Source organism: Dipteris shenzhenensis, chromosome 29, assembly GCF_047967505.1.
Source record: "Dipteris shenzhenensis isolate YYH24624 ecotype China chromosome 29, Dip_SZ_1.0, whole genome shotgun sequence".
In the NCBI taxonomy this organism is placed as follows: Eukaryota; Viridiplantae; Streptophyta; class Polypodiopsida; order Gleicheniales; family Dipteridaceae; genus Dipteris; species Dipteris shenzhenensis.
In genome coordinates, this window is record NC_141624.1 from 25,283,809 (window position 1) to 25,304,931 (window position 21,123).

At 44.1% G+C, this 21,123-nt stretch overlaps 1 protein-coding gene across 2 annotated transcripts in view; it reads right to left on the reverse strand.

The window, feature by feature from the left end:
* The window catches only part of LOC147882628 (putative carboxylesterase SOBER1-like), a 48,676-nt gene that overhangs the window by 20,094 nt on the left and 7,459 nt on the right, over nucleotides 1-21,123 (reverse strand). For both annotated transcript variants that reach the window (XM_087400657.1, XM_087400658.1), the window contains exons 2-4: nucleotides 20,842-20,894; nucleotides 20,519-20,642; nucleotides 20,225-20,346 (exon numbers count right to left, since the gene is read on the reverse strand). In XM_087400657.1, the coding sequence (XP_087256783.1) occupies nucleotides 20,225-20,346; nucleotides 20,519-20,642; nucleotides 20,842-20,894 (299 nt within the window). The remainder of the gene's footprint in view (nucleotides 1-20,224; nucleotides 20,347-20,518; nucleotides 20,643-20,841; nucleotides 20,895-21,123) is intronic.

A 21,123-nucleotide genomic window follows, 5' to 3' on the forward strand; every position in this document is an offset into this window, starting at 1 on the left:
TAATTGTTATGCAGGCTTGTTCCATCAGTCTGCATATAGGTATTTCTGAACTGCCAGGGCATCTTCTGGAGTGATGTATGGGTCCCGCAAACTGATATAACAGCCCTTCTCTTGCTGTCCATTTTTGTTTCCATTATGTGGGTTGCTATTTGATTTGAGCAGCTATCCCCACAAAACCCTCTTGTATTTGCAGCTGTAGTTTTGGGCAGCTTATACAAGGCTTTAAGCAGCATCCAACAAGCGTAGGGCAGCTTCAACATGAGGAAGACTCACAGCCCAGTGGAATCCTTTTGATTACCATCCACAATCCGTTGTATCCCATTACATTAGATGTGTTGCATCAGGAATTTTCTCCTTTTGGGCTTATGTGGAGAGGATTGTCATGCATCAAATTTCATGAGGTCTCCAGCTGAAATGCACTTTGCCTCACGGGCTACTGCATTGCAAGCACGAAATGCGTTGCATGGACGGGATATATATGATGGTTGTTGTATCTTACATATCCAGCTATTCGATTGGACAGACATGTCCGTCTATGCTAAAGGTGGAGATACAAATGCCATAGACCAGCCACTCGTTGGAGCCTATGATGCCAAAGGGATTTATGCCAAAGGCTATGCAAGCATAAAAGTGGACAGCAAACATCTGAGGAGAATACAATCGTGCCAATGCTGCCAACAGAGCCCAGCCATGCTATGCCTCTCCCTAGTACGCAGCCAAATCATACTTCATAGCCATGGAAGATGCCTCAATATGCAGCACAAATATCTGGTTGTTTCCAGGCAACTAGAGGCATGTTGCCTTCCCTAGGCGTTTGATTGTCCCATGATGTGTATAAGGCTTTGCTGCTGTCCCACTCTAGCAAACGCATGCACATGTGCTGGAAGGCTGTCAATTCTTGTATGTCTCACAGTTGGAAATGTGATGGAGAGGCTCGGGAAGAAGGTGGGTGAAGAAGCTTCGAAATGTAGCCAAAATGGGCTGCAAACAGCCTAGTAAAGGATGGTAAAAGCCTGCAAATTCGGGCGGCTTTTTTTTTGTGTGGGGGCTGGGGGGGCCAGTCCTAGTTCACCTAGGACATTTAGTAGTAATCTAAAGGTTGTTAGGCCAGTCAGGACAGTGGATTAGTCTAACCTAACCTGGTCCCTTGATTACACTAACCCTAGTTATCCTAACTCAGCTGACCTAAACGTAACCCAACCCAAGCTAACCTAATCTAACCTACTCTAACTGACCCAACCAAACCTACCAACCTTGGTCAAGCTAACCTAGGAATTTATAAATTTTAGGCTAATGTTTTGCAAGGCGGGTGATGGAGGCGCAACGTAGCAGAGATGGTTTGACGTGGGCGGTAGAATCTTGATGGAAGGGTGGCAACGGCGGCGTATGTTGGGTAACAATCTGTGCATCGTGGTGACAGGACTCTCTTTTGTCCATTACAAGCCATCTTCACATATATATTGTATCTCCCCCCTCTGCCCCATTTTTGGTGCCCCCCCCTTCTTTTTTGTATCATCTGGAGGTAGACACATATTTTTTGTATCAGGACTAGACACACCGTCCTTCATAACCTCTTTTTTGTAGAAACGGTTGGCTGGCCCGTTTTGAGACCGCCACCGTTATGCTCATTGTATCAGTTATCTTTAGTCTCATAGACCTTCACGGTCTCCCGAAGACTTTAATAAACTTTCTTTCTTTCTTTCTCCCTCTTCGTCGAAAGCCCCTGCAATTGCTTCTACGTCATTTGCAACTCCGACTATCACGTCACCAGCGTCGTAGTTCGGCTCTCAGGTGTCGCTAACATCTGACAGATTCCGATGGATAGCGCTCGGGTGGGATAGGTCGTCAAGTGGCTCTGCAATTCAGTTCGGATAGGCTATGATTGAATTAGCCACCTGTGCGTGAAAGTAGCAAGTCGTCACCCTCACCCGCTCAAAGGTTTCAAGCTCAACTCTAGTACATAGCTTGAACGCCAGCAACTATGCCTTGCAATATGACGGACGACTCCTATGCACAATCCAAAGCTTGGGCAGGATATCTCCTATGCTTCGGCACCATTGATTTGTAGCGAGCTGACGCTAAGTTAAAGCTGCTGCACATTTGTAGCTTCTATTGCTTGTAGTATGATGTTGGCATTGGCGTACTATTGAAATGAAGGGTAAAGGGGGAGGAAAGCAATGGTGCCAAGGTCAGAGCTTTGATACCAATGTAGAGAAGGGGGTAGGGGCAGATTAGAGAAGGGGGATAGAAGAGCAGTGCTAGAGGTTTCAAGAGGTCGGAGCAGTAGAAGGAAATTATGCGGAACATTACTAAAAACAACACTTAAACTTTACGAAGCACATGAAGTCACTAAAAGAACCTCATAGAAATACTTAAGAACACTCAAAAGCGTTATCTTGAGCTTTATGTAGCGATATAGAGAGCTTTTTGAACCAAATAAAAGAGGGGGATAGAGGAGCTAGGCAAGAGACAAAGATGCATCAAGAAGAAGAGCTTGTACCTTGACAAGAGCAACATGGTATCAGAGCCACTCATGCTCTATCTGAAGGAATAGAGAGAATGAGAGGAAGAGAGTGCGAGAGAGTCGTAAGCTAGGAAGCAGTAGTTGCTCAATAGAGTGTGTAAAAGAGTACAACACAAAGTAGTGTAGATAAGGTTTTGTCATAGTGACAAAACCTTAGTAGTCACTAACCATAGTTAGTGAACTAACTGCAGTTAGGGGGAAAAACCTCTAAAAGAGGGAAAAGTGCCCCTAACTAACTTATTATATTACATTGGTCACTGCTGAATTATAGATATAATTCCAACACCCCCCTGCAGTGCCAATGTCATGTACAAGGCTGATCAATCACCAAACGGATATAAGTTCAGGGCACTGCGAAATGCCTCGAACTTCTCACGTGGTAGTGCTTTGGTGAAGATATCTGCAACGTTGTCATGTGTGGACACAAAGATCATACTGATCTCTCCTGCATGTAACTTCTCTCTGACGTAGTGATAGTGAACCTCAATGTGCTTCGTGCGAGCATGAAACACTGGATTCTTTGCCACTGCAATGGCACTCTGACTATCAGTGAGAATTGGAGAAGGACCCTCCAAAGACAGATGAAGATCAGCAAATAAACGTCTCAGCCAGACACATTCCACTGTTGCTGTGAAAGCTGCCCTGTACTCAGCTTCACATGATGAGGTAGCCACTGTAGATTGTTTCTTGCTTAGCCATGAAATGCAAGATTTTCCCAAAAAGAAACAATTGCCACTAGTGGACTGCCTAGTGTCATAATCACCAGCCCAATCTGAATCACTGTAGGCATGCATCTGCAAGTCACCCCCCCTGGGAAATAGTAAGCCAAAAGACTTGGTGCCTTGCAAATAACGGAAGATGCGCTTAACTGCCTGCCAATGCATAGTTTTAGGGCTGTGCATATACCTGCTCACCTGAGATACTGCAAACTGAATATCAGGCCTAGTATTGCAGAGATATATGAGGCATCCAACAGCTTGACTGTAAAGTGTGGCATCAACTGATTCTCCTGCATCATGCATTGTGAGTTTCAGCCCCGGTTCCATAGGAGTAGATATGGGCTTACACTCTTGCATGTTAAATCTGTCCAAAAGTTTCTGAACATACTTTGACTGAGACATAACAGTGCCACGTCTCTCATGAGAGAACTGGATCCCCAAATAAAAATGAAGCAGCCCCAAATCTGACATATCAAAGTGGGTCTGCAAATCAGTTTTGAAATCTGCAATTTTGTCGTCATTGGACCCTGTGAGCAGTAAGTCATCAACATAAAGAAGGATGACTAATATTTCCCCCCCATCCATCTTGATGTAGAGGGTGCTCTCAGTAGGACTATTGTGCAGCCCCTTGCTGGTCAAAAAGGCATGTATCTTGGCATACCATGCACGAGGGGCCTGTTTCAGCCCATATAAAGCTTTATTAAGCTTGCAGACTTGAAGTGCATTTGCTGTAATGTCAAAACCCGGAGGTGGTTTGACATACACCTCTTCCAGCAAGTCCCCATTTAAGAAGGCTGTTTTGATGTCCAACTGATGAACATTCCACTCAAAATGTGCAGCCATTGCAATTACCGATCGGATGGTGGTCATCCGGGATGTAGGAGCAAAAGTCTCCTCATAATCTATGCCCTTTTTCTGAGCATAGCCTTTAGCAACCAGCCTGGCTTTATATCTGTCAATGGAGCCATCTGGCTTCCGTTTGACTTTAAATACCCATCGTGTGCCAATAGCATGTTTACCCTGTGGCAAGTCCACAACATCCCAAGTCTGATTTTTGGCAATGGACTGCAACTCATCGTGCATGGCATTCATCCAATGCACATTACCTTGTGCCTCTTCAAATGTGGCAGGCTCCTCTTCATCAAGGAGAGTACCTGCATATGCTGATTCCACTGAATTAGCACCTTCCATGTGCCTTGCTGCACTGCGAGTCCTGCCAGGTAACGGGGCATCAAGTTTACTCTCCCGGAGAGTCTGTAACAGCCAGTTTGGGACTGTTTTTGCTGCATGTATGTCTGCAATTTCTTGCTGTACCACTTGTTCCACTTCCTGTGGAGGAGGCATGACATCCCGTGGCGGAACTGAAGCATTTGAAGGTTGCTGTAAATTCTGATTTGGATCAGAAAAATCAGCAGGGGAACCCAATGCAATGGGTAGCAACCCTTGAAATACATCTTCTGAAGGTGAAGGCATTTGAAAATCAGCCTGAGTGTAAGCTGAATTTTCAGAAAATATCACATCTCTACTTACAATGATTTTGCGTGTAGCAGGATTGTAGAGACGATACCCCTTGCTTTCTGCACTGTATCCAACAAATATGCATTTGATGGCTTTATCTGACAATTTGTGCCTAAATTCAACTGGCACATGTGCATAGGCAAGGCATCCAAAGACTCGGAAGTGATCCACTGAAGGCTTCCTGTCATTCCAGACCTCAAAAGGAGTTTTTGTTTTTAAAGCCTTAGTGGGAGCCCTGTTCAAAATGTAATTGGCACACATCAAACCCTCTAACCAGAATTTATGAGGCATGTGTTTGCTTTTCAGCATACATCTGTCCATCTCCATGAGGGTTCTATTTTTCCTCTCAGCTTTGCCATTTTGCTGAGGGGTCAGCTTGACTGTGAGCTGATGCACAATACCCTTTTGTTTGAGGAAAGCATCAAATTCTGCAGATAGGTATTCCCCACCTCTATCCGTGCGTAATATCTGTATCTTGAGCCCGGTTTCATTTTCAACCATGGCTGAAAAGTGTTTAAACACTGTGAACACTTCAGATTTCTTTTTCAGCCCATAAACCCAAGTAAAATTGGAGTAGTCATCAATAAATGTGACAAAGTAGAGATGACCACCCAATGAAGGAGTCCTCATGGGACCACAGACATCACTGTGTATAAGCTGCAATTTGCGAACAGCTTTAACTGAACCATCCTTCTTGAAGGGAAATCTATGCATTTTACCTAAAATGCACCCTTCACAGGCATGTGGAGGAGGTATCTCAAGAGGGGGCAATGCATCAACCATTGAAAATTTCTGAAGTGTCATCAAGCTGTTGTAATTCATGTGGCCATATCTGGCATGCCATAATTCTGCATTTTGCATGGCAACTGTAGGGGAAGAAATTGCCAAAGCATGAGCTGCTCTTTTCTGAAAAATATCAAGCTGAAAAAGCCCACGCAGCAGAGTACCAGATAACATTAAGGCATAGTTAGCTTCCCTGTCCCGGACAGCACATTTGTCATCCTCAAAGATGACCTGAAATCCATCTCTGCTAAGAGTGGACACTGAAAGGAGATTTTTGGTTATGCCAGGCACATATAAAACATCAGAAAGTCTGAAAATTGAGCCATCAATTGCAGTGAGCTCAACTTCTCCTGTGCCACGTACTGAATATGAGGAGTTGTTGGCACAAGTGACTTTCTTACCAACAGGGGGTGGATGCAAGGAAGTAAAGAGACACTTCCTCGAAGTGATGTGCTTGGATGCACCGCTGTCAAAATACCATGTGTTCAGTGTTTCATCAACACTGAAAGCAGATGCATCTGAAGGAGAGTCAAAACTGCAAGTCAAAAATGCATATGTATCATCACTGCATGAAGCTGTACTATCCCGAGCATCTGGAACAGCCAACTTAGAATCAGAAATGCAAGATAAAAAGGCATAATCTTGACCAACAAAGTTGGCTGCAGCATCCCCACTGTCAGATGCACAAGGGGCTGAATCTGAAACAGCCATTCCTGAGCTGTTTTTCTTTTCCTTTGCAATCCTTTTCCTGCATTCTGCTATGTGATGACCTGGCTTTTTGCAGTAGTGACAGAAACCCTTCTTTTTGGGCTTGCTTGCATCACTTTTAGCCTTTTGTGAAGGCTGTCCTGACCCACTGGAAGGCTGATTTGCTGCTGTTTTTGCCTGTCCCTTTGTTTTTGATTTGAATTTTGAGAGCATGGCTTGTTCACCTGCACGTGAAGCCAAATTTTTCCTGGTCTGCTCTTCCTGAAGCAGAAGTCCTATCAGCTCATGAAAAGAAAGAGGATTTGCACCCCCCCTCAATGATAAATTCAGCGAAGTATGAAAGCTGAGATAAGACTCAGGAAGAGAATTCAGAGTGGTTGTAATCATCTCTGAATCAGGAATAATTTCATCTATATTTAACAACTGCTCTCTGAGATCCTGTAGCTTAGTGAGGTGGGCTGACATGGAGTCACCCTCCTCCATATGTGTATTGCTCAACTCTCTTTTTAAAAAAGATACCCTGGCATCATTCCGTGCTGCATACATGCTTTCCAAAATATCCCACGCTGCCCTGGAGGTCTTACACGACCGGATATGCGGAATGATTGATCTTTTCACTGAAAGAGAGATGCAAGACAAGGCTAAGGCATCTCGTGAATCCCATCTCTTTTGCTCAGGAGTATTAACTGTAGCTGCACCAACAACTTGTCCTGCAGCTGCACCTTGTGCACGACCTCTTCCACCTCCTTGGTGAGGAGGGGTAGCAGGTGCAATATCTGCTGGTCGGATTTCATCCCCATTGACATAATCCCATAAATTGCGAGAAATCAGAATATTACGTACCATGAAACTCCAGAGGGAGTAGTTGGTACCATCTAATTTGTCTTCTTGAGAAAGACCACCAAACTGAAAATCATTCTGATTTTGATGGGCCATATCTGAAAAAGGAATTGAAGCAGATACAAGGCTGAATTCCCTTACTGGGAATAAAATGCACAACTCCCAAAAACCACACCCAAGCACGGGCTGTATATGTAACTTAGATTTCTGCACTTGAGCTGTCAGAAATCTGTCCAAGCATAAAACACTCTCCAAAATCTGCCAAAAGTGTTCCAAACACTCCAATAAAGGCAGTATATACTGAATACTCCAAAAAATGCTCTCCAAACACAAAAGCCCCAATTTGTGGCTAGAAATTGCAGCCAGAAAGGGGTAAAAATGTCAAAAGCCCCAAATCTGCAATTTTAATACAAAAGCCCCAAATTTCAGACAAATCTGCAATTTTGCTCTTGTGATAGCTTCAAAATTGCCCAATGATTGCAATGGCTGCAATCTGCAAAATGCCCCAAATGTTCTTGCAGAATACATAGCCAAACAATGGCTGTCTGCAAACTCAGCCTGCCAAAAATCACCTGCCAAATCAAAGATGACCTGCCAAGAAACACCTGCAAATCTCTTGTCCAAAACCAAGAAGATACTTGCTGCTGTACTGAGATTCAGTACAGATTTACTGTACTGAATACTGTACGGAAATGCCATACAATTTGTACGGCACTGTACGGCAGATACGTCGACGACAGGTAAAGTCACGATGTACGGCGCTGTACGGTGTACGGCGCGTAGGTACGGCGAAGTACGGCGTAGATGACGCAACTTTTCGGCGCTGGTACGGCGAAGTACGACTGCAGGTACGGATTTGTACGGAACTGGTACGGAACAGTACTGCAGCAGATGACGAACAGATTCGACGCTGGTACGGCGGGCGAGATCGTACGGCAGGCTTACTCGTACGGCAGGCGTTAGAAATCTCTAAACACTTCCGGCAACTGCATCATCTGTAAGACTTCCATAATGAGTCCGACATCTCTAGTGATTGAGATATGTAATGCCTCCTCATCTTCTTCCTTATGTGCTCACCTCTAGCTGCATTTTCAAATCGATCCTCTTCGTTCTCATCATCCTCATAATCCCACCATACATTCTCTAAGATGTGGCAATCTTCCATCTTAATAGCCTATCCTCCAAGTCAGCACATGGCATTGCCACATCATTTGGGTCAAAAACATCATCTCGGTGGCCACATCATCTAATCAAGCCACGTCATTCAACAGGCCAATCCAAAAGGCCACATAATCTGCACCTGACATGTCATGTAATAGGCCACATCCTTGGTTTGTTCATAATGGAGTTTGTTCCATCGGATCTATCATTGGTTTTCACATTTATACATCTGACGCCACCTCTGTCCCTTCAGCAATGGGGATAATTCACCATCCCTGTGGTTCACTTGACATAGCAATCTTTTCTTTTGGCTACAAGAAAGTTGCATTTCTTTTAAACTTCACATGCCACTCTTGTAAAGTCATGTTGTTGGCTAATTATGGCATTAATTCATGCACATATTATCCTTTTAGAGACTCTTGAATTTTTTGCCTCATTGTTGCCATTACCTTATTACAGGTTTTGATCTTCTACAGCCAGCTGTCCCATCATGACTTGGATCACATATTTGCTGAGAAGTCCTCTCATATCCACATAGTTTAGAACATGTTTTACAAAATAGTTTTCCTTCAAAGAAAATATTACAGAGTAAGCAAGTTGAGAATAAGTCCCACAGAGGCAGATCAGATTTCTTAGCTTTCACTCAATGACACAGTACCTACTACAGCAACATATACATCAGTTGTGAAGAAACAGACTTCTCAAGAATGCAAATGTATGCAATGCATGCAGACTTTGAATGCCATTTGGCCCTCCAATGGGGGAAGAGCGCCCTCATGAGAGTACTTGTTTCTCTTTCAACAGTGGGAGAGAGATACAGTACTTGTTTCCATTTGGCCCTCCAATGGGGGAAGAGCGCCCTCATGAGAGTACTTGTTTCTCTTTCGACGGTGGGGAAGAGCGCCCTCATGAGAGTACTTGTTTCTCTTTCTACTACAGCAACATCTACATCAGTTGTGAAGAAACAGACTTCTCAAGAATGCAAATGTATGAAATGCATGCAGACTTTGAATGCCATTTGGGCCTCCAATGGGGGAAGAGCGCCCTCATGAGAGTACTTGTTTCTCTTTCGACAGTGGGAGAGAGATAGTGAATGAATGCAAGGTGGTAGAGAGAATGCTACGTGAGATTCACCATGAAGGGTGATACCCTTTCATTAATGTCCCTTGAGATCACTCAAGTTCTGACACATCCCAGCACTCCTGAAACCCCTGATCTGCAAAATAACCACACACAACATCAGAACTGAGCAGGCTGCTCACCACCCAACCGTGACATCTACGGGATGTGATCCCGAATCAGAAGATGTCCCCCCGAGCCACGAGCTGAGCTACTGGCACGAACTCCCAATCAGATCCCAACCAGCCTGGTGTCCCATACCACCAGGTGGCGCTGTGAAGCCCTGGATCTGCCACTGGGCCTTGGGCTACGCTAAGATGCAGGCGCGCGTCCGCGACACAATCCAGGATCAGACCTAGCACCTGGGAACGAGACTTGCTCCCAACTGCCCACTGAGAACTGAACCCCCTGGGCCTCTTTTATAGACTCGGGCCCCGGCGCCAAAAATAGCGAAGACCTATAAATAGTTCGTACCCTTGCCACTCAACCCGAGAATCAAGCCTGCCTAGCTCTAAGCCTCCCCAGGCTAACCTGAGCTAGTTCTGTGTACCTAGTACACGTCAGATACCGATCCGTGCACATGACATACTCCCCCTCCTCTAAGAACTCACTCCTGAGTTCGCTAAGAAATCGGGAAATGTTCTTTGGAGGTTTTGTAATGTCTCCCATGTTGCATCCTCCTCAACACGATCCTTCCACTTAATCTTGTATTCCGTGATAGTACGATTTCGAATCTGTCTTTCACGAAATTCAAGAATAGATTCAGGTTCGTGAGGAATAAAAGTTAAATCTGTAACTTCTATAATCTCATGAGGAGAAACAATTTGATCATCTGCACCCAATACTTCTTTCAGTCTACTGACATGAAAGACTGGATGTACTTTAACATCAGGAGGCAATTCTAGTCGATATGCAACTGGTCCAATTCTTTTAATGACCTTGAATGGGCCACAGTATCTGGGGGATAATTTCGGAACCAAACCAGTACTTAGGCTCTTGGATTCCTTAGGAATTCGCAAATATACCATCGTTCCTTCAGAGAACTCTCTAGGTGAACGATGTCTATTAGCATAAAATCTGTCCCGATCTTGGGCACTTCTAATAGACTCCTTGGCAAACTGCAACATTTCCTGCATGTCTAGCAAGAAGTTCTTAGCAGCATCATTTTGAATCCCTTTTAATCCAACCATAACTGGTGACTTAGGTTGAAACCCGTACATAAGCATAAAAGGACTATAACCTGTACTAGAATGCTTTGCACTGTTGTAAGCAAATTCAATCATGGGTAGATAATCTTCCCATGAAGACTGTCTCTTAGATACATATGCCCGAAGCATGTCTTCAACCAACTGGTTGACCTTCTCTGTACTGCCATCGGATTGTGCATGATCCGAGGAACTCATACTTAGAGTAGTTTCTAACTTCTCAAATACAAGTGTCCAAAAGTTACTTGTAAACTTTGAGTCCCTGTCACTGACTATGTCAGATGGCAAACCATACAGCTTGAACAAGTGGTCCACAAACTCGTGAGCCAGCTGAACAGCTGAAATAGTTGTTCTTGTAGGTAAGAATCTAGCCATTTTTGTCAAACGGTCGACTATGACCCAAATAGAGTCATGACCCTTGCGCGTTCGAGGTAAACCAGTAATAAAATCCATGGAAATACTTTCCCATTTATTACTTGGAATCTGTAATGGCTGTAATAAGCCCGCGCTCCTAAGGCGTTCAGCCTTAGTAACCTGACAAACTCGGCAACCTACCACATAGTTCTCTACAAATGCACGCATCTTAGGCCAATAAAAGGTATGCTTCACAAGAGACAGAGTCCTATGTATACCTGGATGTCCCGCACTAGGAGCATCATGACACTCCCAGAGAAGCTTGGATTTTAGGTCCAGAACATCAGGTACACAAATCTTTTCATTCCGGAACAGCAAGCCGTTCCTAATCATCCACTGACCTCCCGTCGCCTGTATCCTAGGTGGCACAATCCCTGAGTCCTGGTCAACTATAGAGCTCCCATCCTGGACTCTCTGCCAATAAGAACTGAAATGACTATCAGTTGCGTATAGCCCTCTCAAGGATTGAAATAGGTCTGAGGATATTTCCGTAAATGACAAAGCATTTACAAACTTAACTCGACTTAAGGCATCCGCCACACTATTCAACGAACCCTTACGATAACGTATTTCGAAATCAAAATCCTGCATTAGCTCTGCCCATCTAGCTTTCCTTCCTCTCAATTCTGAGCCATCACACACATACTTGATTGACTGGTGATCAGTCAATACAAGGAACTTTGAACCATACAAGTAGTGTCTCCAAACCTTGAGAGCATACACTACCGCATAAAGTTCCTTCTCCAGTGTGGGCCAACGATACGGGGTGTCGTCTAGCTTCTTACTCTCAAAAGCTACAGGTCTGCCCTCTTGGAATAGAGCTGCCCCAATCGCATAATCACTCGCATCGGCCTCTAAAACATAAGGCCGGGTAGGATCGGGTAATGCAAGAACGGGTGCTTCCTTGATAGATAACTTCAAGGTTTCAAAAGCCTTGTTCATTGCATCATTCCAAGGGATCGGTTGAGTAGACCTGCGTCCACGACCTTTCAATATGTTGGTCAAGGGTACCGTGATTTGTGAATAATCACGGACCGACTTCCGAAGAAATACCGTAAATCCTAGGAAAGAACGAAGTTGTTTCACAGTCTGAGGGATAGGCCATTCTAAAACCTTCTGGATACGATCCAGATCAATGCTAATACCTTCAGAAGAAATCTTGTGTCCTAAGTAAATGATCTCCTTCATAAAGAAGTCACATTTACTCATCTTGGCAGAAAGCTTATGCTGTCTTAGAACAAATAAGACAACCCGGAGGTGTCCTATATGATCCTCAAGCGTTTTACTATATACCAAGATATCATCTAAGAACACGACAACAAATTTGCCCAGATAATCCCTGAACAAATCGTTCATCATCTGCTGAAAAGTAGCAGGAGCATTGGTCAAACCAAAAGGTAATACGAGGAACTCGTAATGACCATACCTAGTCCGGAATGCGGTCCTATCTATGTGTTTAGCATAGATACGGATTTGGTGATAACCCGTACGCAAATCAATCTTAGTGAAATACTTCGCTCCGGCCAAACGGTCTATCAAATCATCAGAACGAGGTAAAGGATAGCGATTCTTAATTGTAACTTTATTAAGTCGTTTATAATCTATACACATCCTCCAGGAAGAATCCTTCTTCTTTCTCAAGAGGACAGGTGCACCCCAAGGAGATTTACTTGGGCGGATATAGCCCATATTCAGGTAATCCTCAAGCTGGATAGCTAACTCATCCTCCTCTACCTGGCTCATCCTATACGGTGGTACACTGATAGGTTGAGCCCCTGGGACTAAGTCTATGCGATGATCTACTGCCCTTTCTGGAGGTAAACCTTCCGGCAGTTGAGCTGGAAATACGTCTTTAAAATTATCTAACAACGTTCTCAATTCTCGGTGTTCAAACACACTTAATTCATTTTTGTTAATTACCGAAACAATAAATGAAGAAAGTGGAATCAAAACACACTGATAGACATCATAATGAGAAGTGTTTAATATATTCCGAAGCTGCATCGCAGATACAATAGGCCCCTGAGAAGGGATAATCTTATCACACTGAATACAAAATTGGGTGCCTTTGTCTTCAAAAGAAAGGGTATGCTCCGTCCATCCGATCTGGATATTGTGGGTTTTAAACCACTCTATCCCGATCAACAAGTCTACATGCTCTAGATGCATAACGTAACATGTGAGAGCTCCTGTGTAGGCTTGAATCCGGATGGGAAGCGCTTCAACCTTGGGATCCCAAAACTGCTTCCCGGCTGGAAGCTGCACCTCGTAGGTGTGGTCGCTAGGTACTGTGGACAGCCCCATCTTCTGCACAAATTTGTAATTAACAAAATTGTGAGAGCTGCCCGGATCAAAGAGAATGTGAACCCGTTGGTCCCTAACTTCTCCATAAACTCGGAAAAGATCATGGGAACCAAATAACGAAGTATTAAAGGTACAATTACAAGAAAGGGGGCAAGTAATGACATTTACTGAAATACCTGTCATCGTAACCTGGTTGGCTCCCTTGGCTGCGGTACGCTGACCTGCCTGGAGCTTCGGTCCTAGCACCAATTTCTGGTTCTTCCGCTTAGGACACTCATTCTTCGTGTGGCCCCGCTCCTCGCAATAAAAACACCGGCCCTCTTTCTTGAGCCTGAGAGTGCGAAGGAAACGGGCCTTACCATTCTTCGCAGGAGTTAAGCTTTTCTTGGAGGCGTTGTCCGTAGACTTCGTCTCCCCAATACCAGTCGCATGCTGAAAGAACTTGCGTTTGTTCTTTCCGCTGGTCTCGGTAACTGTGGTTGTTTTAATACCGGCCATGGTATCATCATATATGCGTGCATATGTCATGGCCTCCTGTAATGTTGTGCACTTGTTATTCTTAATCTGTAACTTATAGGAGTCTGGCAAACCATCCACGAAAAAACCTAACAAGGTTACAGGATCCATTTTAGTGGCCCTGGTTTGCAGATCCCTAAATCTCTGAAGATACACTTCAAAAGTTAAATTCAACTTTGACATATCGAGGGCTCTGAGCTTGCCGACGATATCATAATCATCTTCCTTCTTCAGGAACTCCTTCCTGAAGATACCCTCAAATTCTGTCCAAGTGTCAGGCTTAGGCTGGAGTTCTTTCCACCAAAGCAAGGCTTTACCTGACATAAACCCTGCTGCTAGCTGAATCTTTTTCTCGTCTGGATAGGGGTGAAATTGGAAGTGAACTTGCCACTTGTGCAGCCAAGTGTCAACCACCTCCTTTGTTCTTGACTTCTGGTCACCTGGAAAGGGATCCGGAGTGATATTCGGGCCTAGCACGGAGGCCATGGCATCCACATGCGTGAGTGCCTGAACCGTGCTAGCCAGAAGAGTCAAGGTAGCTTGTATCCCTTGGAGTTGCTGTGTCAACCCCGATTGATTAGCGTTGACCTGCTCAAATTTACCTTCTAGAGCAGTCGTGAACTCACTGAAGGCTTTCTTAGTGATCAGGTCGTCATAGAGACCCTGATCATCCTCCCCCACTGGAGTGTAATCTAATTCCTGCTCTCCCATAGTGAACTCGGGATTCGGAGCATCAGACATGGCTGAATACTAACTCGATTACAGGCTGAGAGAAATAAATAACTGAAACGGAGCACGGAGGGAGATGGAGTAGAAGAAAACCGTCCCAGATAAATCTGACAGAAAGGATGCTGAAATCTGGAAGACCACGAGCCCTGGTGCCTCCCCGAATCTGCAACCGGATGCGCAGTCAACGATAGAGGCTGTACGGACTGCTGACGTGGCCTGTACGGCTGCTGACGCAGTCCGTACGGTGGCTGTAGGTGCAGGCGCAGCTGCTGTACGGAGCAGCTGCAGGTACCGAAATTGACGGTACAGTCCGTACAGACTGTACGGCTGTAGCTGCAGCTGCACGGGCTGGTACGGGAGCCTTGGGAGCAGCGCTGGGCTGACGCAGGCAGGGGCTGCAGCAGAGGAGCTGGTCGAAACTGAAGGGCGAGGCGGGCTGGCTCAGATCTCAAGGTAAGATCTCGAAACTGGGGCTGCTTGTGGGTTGCCTAGCTCCCAGCCCCCACCTATATAGGGTGCAGGGCGGCCTAATTTGGAAGCTAGGCTTCCAAAGAAGGCTGAGCCCCTCCAACTTTGGAGGGGTGCTTTTACGAAAAAAGCACCTGAGCCCCTCCAACTTTGGAGGGGTGCTTTTTCGCAAAAAAGCACCTTCCCACTGCCCTTCTTCCTGCGCAGGCTGCACGCAGCCCTAGGCAGGCTGTTCGCAGCCTGTTGCGCAGGCTGTGGTCAGCCTGTTGCGCAGGCTGTCCTGCCCCTACAGCCTCGCCTCTTCTACTCACCGCATACTCTACTCCTAGGCTGTCAATTTCCTGCCCTACGCTCCTTCCTTTCTGCTCTCCTTCTCCTCCCTCAGACTTCTCTCTGTACCAACTGACACATCCCAGCACTCCTGAAACCCCTGATCTGCAAAATAACCACACACAACATCAGAACTGAGCAGGCTGCTCACCACCCAACCGTGACATCTACGGGATGTGATCCCGAATCAGAAGATGTCCCCCCGAGCCACGAGCTGAGCTACTGGCACGAACTCCCAATCAGATCCCAACCAGCCTGGTGTCCCATACCACCAGGTGGCGCTGTGAAGCCCTGGATCTGCCACTGGGCCTTGGGCTACGCTAAGATGCAGGCGCGCGTCCGCGACACAATCCAGGATCAGACCTAGCACCTGGGAACGAGACTTGCTCCCAACTGCCCACTGAGAACTGAACCCCCTGGGCCTCTTTTATAGACTCGGGCCCCGGCGCCAAAAATAGCGAAGACCTATAAATAGTTCGTACCCTTGCCACTCAACCCGAGAATCAAGCCTGCCTAGCTCTAAGCCTCCCCAGGCTAACCTGAGCTAGTTCTGTGTACCTAGTACACGTCAGATACCGATCCGTGCACATGACAAGTTCCAACTTCCCATTTACACCTACCCTTAGTCTATGACCCATGCTTCTACTATTCAAAGTACCTTAATGCACCCTTCCCTTCCTATTGCCAATAGAACCTAGACACGGAGGTGCACATCTTATTAATAGAATAAGTGTGACATGTCCAAATTTACATACAAGTTACACCATTGGTGTATAATATATAATAATGTTCTAATATCTACTAATCACGGATTGGTGATTTCTCGTCATGACACTCCCTCCTACTTGAATGGGCAAAAGTCCTCTTTTGAATCCTCTTTTGTCTCTTTCTCTTGCGTACACGTTTCTCTTTTACTTCTGCATTTGCATCGCCTCTTCATAATCTGCAAATAGTCTTCTCTTGATAGTACACAATCTCTTCTGAATTAGAACTTAAATTCCTCTTCAAGATTAGGTTCCTCTCGATGCTGAATATTCAAAATACGGAAGTACCATTGCAATGCCTCTTCAGTAGCTCTTCATGCTCAGAATCCTCTTCTTAATAACCTGCCCAATAAGCTGAAACATATTCTCAACAAACTCGTCAGTATTAGAAGATTCTCTCACCCAAATGTTTTCTTGAACTACGTAGACCTTGGCTATAGATGATTTTGCAATAGAGAACTGCTTAGTCTAAAGAAGCTATAGATCATCACTCTCTTTTTCCAACGTGACAAACAAGGGTGTTACGAGCACTGCATAAGATATGTAGAAGTAGAATAAGCTCTGTCAAAAAATGGGGGATAATAAGAAAATGCATAATCTTTATCGACAGAGGGATCATCAAACGCTAGAGGAGCAAGTGTGGTACTTACAGAAAAGAGACGGCAAGGTGGTAATGTCCCATAGGCTTGAAAAGGTGATAGTAGAAGGATGTGGCATATTCCATGGGAAGGGCCTAATATCTTGAATATCTAGAATGCTCAAGTAACATGAGTTGAAGGCAATCTGCAATGGGAGTGTTTGGACATTTGTTGACATTAGATGTAGCTGAATCTTTCATAAGCTCATCAAGGAGCTGACAATAAGAAGGCCTCATAGCCTTGATTGCAAAAGACAATGCATTAGCTGTCCCACAAGCATGTGGTGGCGGAATGATGAAACGACAAAGAACCGTTGTCTTCTAGACCAACAACTTACACCAAAGACTGTGTCAAGTATGGACTATGCAAAACAGTTGTGAATGTACATTGGAACACTGTTGTTCTCCAAATTGTCTTTATGGTAATGAACCAGGGAAGTGTCTCTGATCCGAGTTTTTGGGTGCGAGTCCTGAAGGCTGAGATTTGGATTCCCGTGATTTGTGAATTGAAAGTGAGTATGACCCCTTGCATTCCTGACCCTGAATTTTGGAGGGTCTGAGGTAAGGATTTCTCTAAAAATTCTGCTCTTTGGACAGGAAACGGGGTGTCCTAATGGGTTGACCCCCCCGCCCCAACTTGTGCGAATATAGCGTTAAAACCCTTAAACCTTGAAGAAAAGAGACACCTCCCTCCCCTCTCCCCAACGGGAAGTCAGATTGGAACAAGATTTTAAGGGGGTGATCCGCCCACCAAGTACGCCCTATAACGGTATCTAGAGCTCCAATCCACTCAAAACGAGTAGCCCAAACTGAGTTTACCAGTTTACAGCAGAAATACAAGAAGAGGAGCCCAAAAGAGAAGGAAGAAGAGCTTATTTCAAGTGGTTTTTCAACACAAGCGAAGCGGGAGTCTAATTTGAATCCTCGTAAACCCTTCAACAAAGGAAAGGAGAAAGCTATTGCACAAAATGTTAACAGCCAATCGCACTTTGGATGGATACCATTTCTTTCCATGACTGACGATGAGAAGAAAAGGTTGATTAAGAAGGGTAAATGTTTCAGATGTAAGAAACATAAGCCATGACATCCATGGCATAAATGTCCTAATCTATTAGCCAAAACTGCCAAGAACGATTCTGTAAAAGAGAAAGGCAAAGCCTCCAAGCAGGAGGGTGAGGCTTCTACCTCCTCATCCCAGGAATCGGTGGTGAACATAGAACCAAGAGTAAATGCTATCCATTCAGCCAACACTGGTGTATGAATTTGTGAATTGGATAGAGTAGATATATGTTCATTATGGAGAATGGATAGAGAATAAAGGATCTTTTCCTCCATATAGAGCGTCTTACAGGATGAATAGGGATGAAATAGAAGACCTTCCAGATTGTATCTTCTCAGTTGCCTCATCGAATTCTTGTAGAGATCATCTTTAGAGTCCACATTGACTTGTGCATTCAGCTTCGACTCAGCTATTTACAATTAGTCTCTAATCCAAGAGGACTTCGTTCTTTAGGCATAGTTCCATCTTCCCTTCATCCTATTTTTTGTCATTATCAATTCAAAGGTTACCTCTTATCAGGGATGATCACAATGTATTCTATCTCCAATATAGCTCTATCATCTCTAGTATGGCCATGTCAAGTTGAATGTGATTACGTCACTTTCAGTGTGAGCATGTCATCTTTAGTATTCCAAGAGATTCTGTAACTCAAATTGGGCAAGAGATCTAGACAGCCAAATGGCAAAGATCAACCTCTGGTTATTGTTTTATGTTGATTTGGGAAATGTTGCAGATTGGCATGGCAACTTGAAGTGTGCGTTGTGGCAGACTGAACCCATATCCTCATGATAGATTTCGCATTCTTAAAATAAAAGGAAAGTGTAATACATCTTCTCAAATGATAAATCTCACCAAATGAAAGAGGAATGGAAAAGCAAAAGCTACTCCCAAATACTGAAATTGAAAGTTTGCTAAAATATCTACTAGCTCCTTGGAGTGTTATGATCTCTTACCAAAAGAGTCCTAGCATTCTTGGTTGTTCTCAAGGAGTTCTCTTTTTTTCTCTATCGTCTTTACCCTTGTCACACTTGTATTCTATTAGGTTGCCATCACTCTTGTGTGCGACATCATGCCGTATTTGTACATTATCACATTACTCAACCCAAAGGGAACTACCAAACATTTGTTAAGTCCTTACATTAATCTGAAAGACTATTTTGTAGATGTTTGGAGGGGCAATCTGGACCTGATGGTACCTGCTTTCAAGGCTCCCTTCAAAGTATTTAAAATCTCATCAATCTTTGGGATCGGAAAGCAATTATAGATGGTCATCTTGTTTAATGCCTATAGTCCACACACATTATGATTCATCCTTCTTGAAAACTGGCAGGGGGTCTAAGTATTACATGCTCAAGTAATTCTTGGACCTGTCTCTAAATCTCTTTTGGCTTACGGTGGCTTATTAGGTGTCGTGCTACCCAGAATTAAGCCTATTGTGAGATCATCCAGTCTCTCAAGTGGCAATGACTTTTCCTTAAACTCTCCTAAGAACTCTCTTCTCTCCATGGTGAGACTCCTTTATCTAACTTTCATACATAAATAAGAGCAAAAGCAGTGCGCCACCTCTAAAGTAATGATTAGATCCATTAGGGTCAGGCCCCTCTCAAAGGCTTGTACTCAAGTTGTAAATTGTGTCTGAATCATTTGTGCCCACCCCCCCCCCCTTCTCAACAAGAGCTCACACCTTTGTGAGGTCTACTTACGCAATTAATTTCAGCTTTATCAAGCAGGGTAAATGGCGCTGTCTATGACAGGAGCAACAGTGGATTAGCAGTGTTGCCACATCATGGTTTTTCAAAAAGTTTCCTTTCATGATTACTGGGATTATTGTCTTATTGGTGTTGCAAACACATTTGAAATTACGTTAAGCTTTTAAAGGAAAGACATGGGGGAAAGAAATGAGAAAACAAGGGACCGGTATGCACCTAGCCCTATCTATTGCCTTCTCATCCTTCCAATTTATTTTCTACTAAATTGCATAAAATTTGCAACTGAACCTGTTGCTGATTTCTGCAAGATGCAACCCATTTGCCACACTGCTTGCATATCTACTTTCTTGCTAGTTCAATAGAACAAGGGCTCACATGATCTCCAATTCTGACAGAAAACTGATTGTTTTAATTGTCATCCCTATTTTAATTGACCAAACTCCCCTGAAACGTACACAAAATCCAATCCCAATTGCTACAAATTTGTTCTTCCGATAGTATGGACAGACTAATTGCTGCATTGTTTGGAGTTTCTCACAGAGTGGCTTATGGCCTTGCATATAATGAGTCGATGCATGGCTTCTATGAAGACACTTATGATTCTTTAAAAGGCTTGAAACAATTCGTAATCATTAAAGCACCAATCATCAAGTAACTTTTCAACATGACATAAAATGATAAGTACAACATGTTCCAATTAGCGAAATATTGATTACCTGCTTTCCTTCTTGTGTTGCCTTTTCCATTAACGTTGTGGAGAAAGGGACCCACCCACTAAAGACAGCTGCCCCCGCTAACGTTTTAGGGTACAGCAATGTACTAGCAAGAGTCAAAGCACCTGATGAGAGCATGCTACACCCATTAATTGTATTGTACCCAAAGAAAAAAAAGAAAATTAAATCAATAGAATCGTTGCACTTTGAGAAGAAGATACTGGAGAAGACAATCTTCTCCAGCAGGTTAACACATTTAATCAAGGCATCCAGGGAGAAAATCCATGTAAAACATGCCTCCTTGGCTGAAACCACACAGAAATATTTTATCTGCACTGATCCCCGCTTCCACTTCTTTGTCTAACATTTCGTGAATTCTCCTTACTGCCTTTAATAATCCTTCCTCATCGTTCGGAGCCCCCTGTGCAATAAAACATAATGTGAACCTGACTTTAAATGGTGCCCTTGTTTGTGTGCATAGGGGAATAAAAATGAACAGACATACAAGGGAGGAAAACCCTAAATTTGTGAGCCTAAATCGGAAACAATTCCTTGCTGGCATATATGATATCAACCAGCCATGCTGTGAAATGGGTTGTAGGACCTCTAGAATTACTTACAGCAGTAATAGGAATTTCTTGGATATCAAACCATGCTGGCATCAGTGCTCCATCTGTAAAATTTAACAAGGTCATATCAACCTGTCAGTCAAAGAGCGCATCTTAGCAACAACTTCAGAATCAAAACGGAAAACATGATCGGTGCAGGATAATCATCATGAGCTTGTCAAAGACTAACGATAATGCTTTCTCTTTTGATGGAAATGGTTACATAATATACCTACCTTACTGTGGTGTTTGAGGGGCTCCAACTTAGCATGAGTTCAGCCACAAGCAACGGTT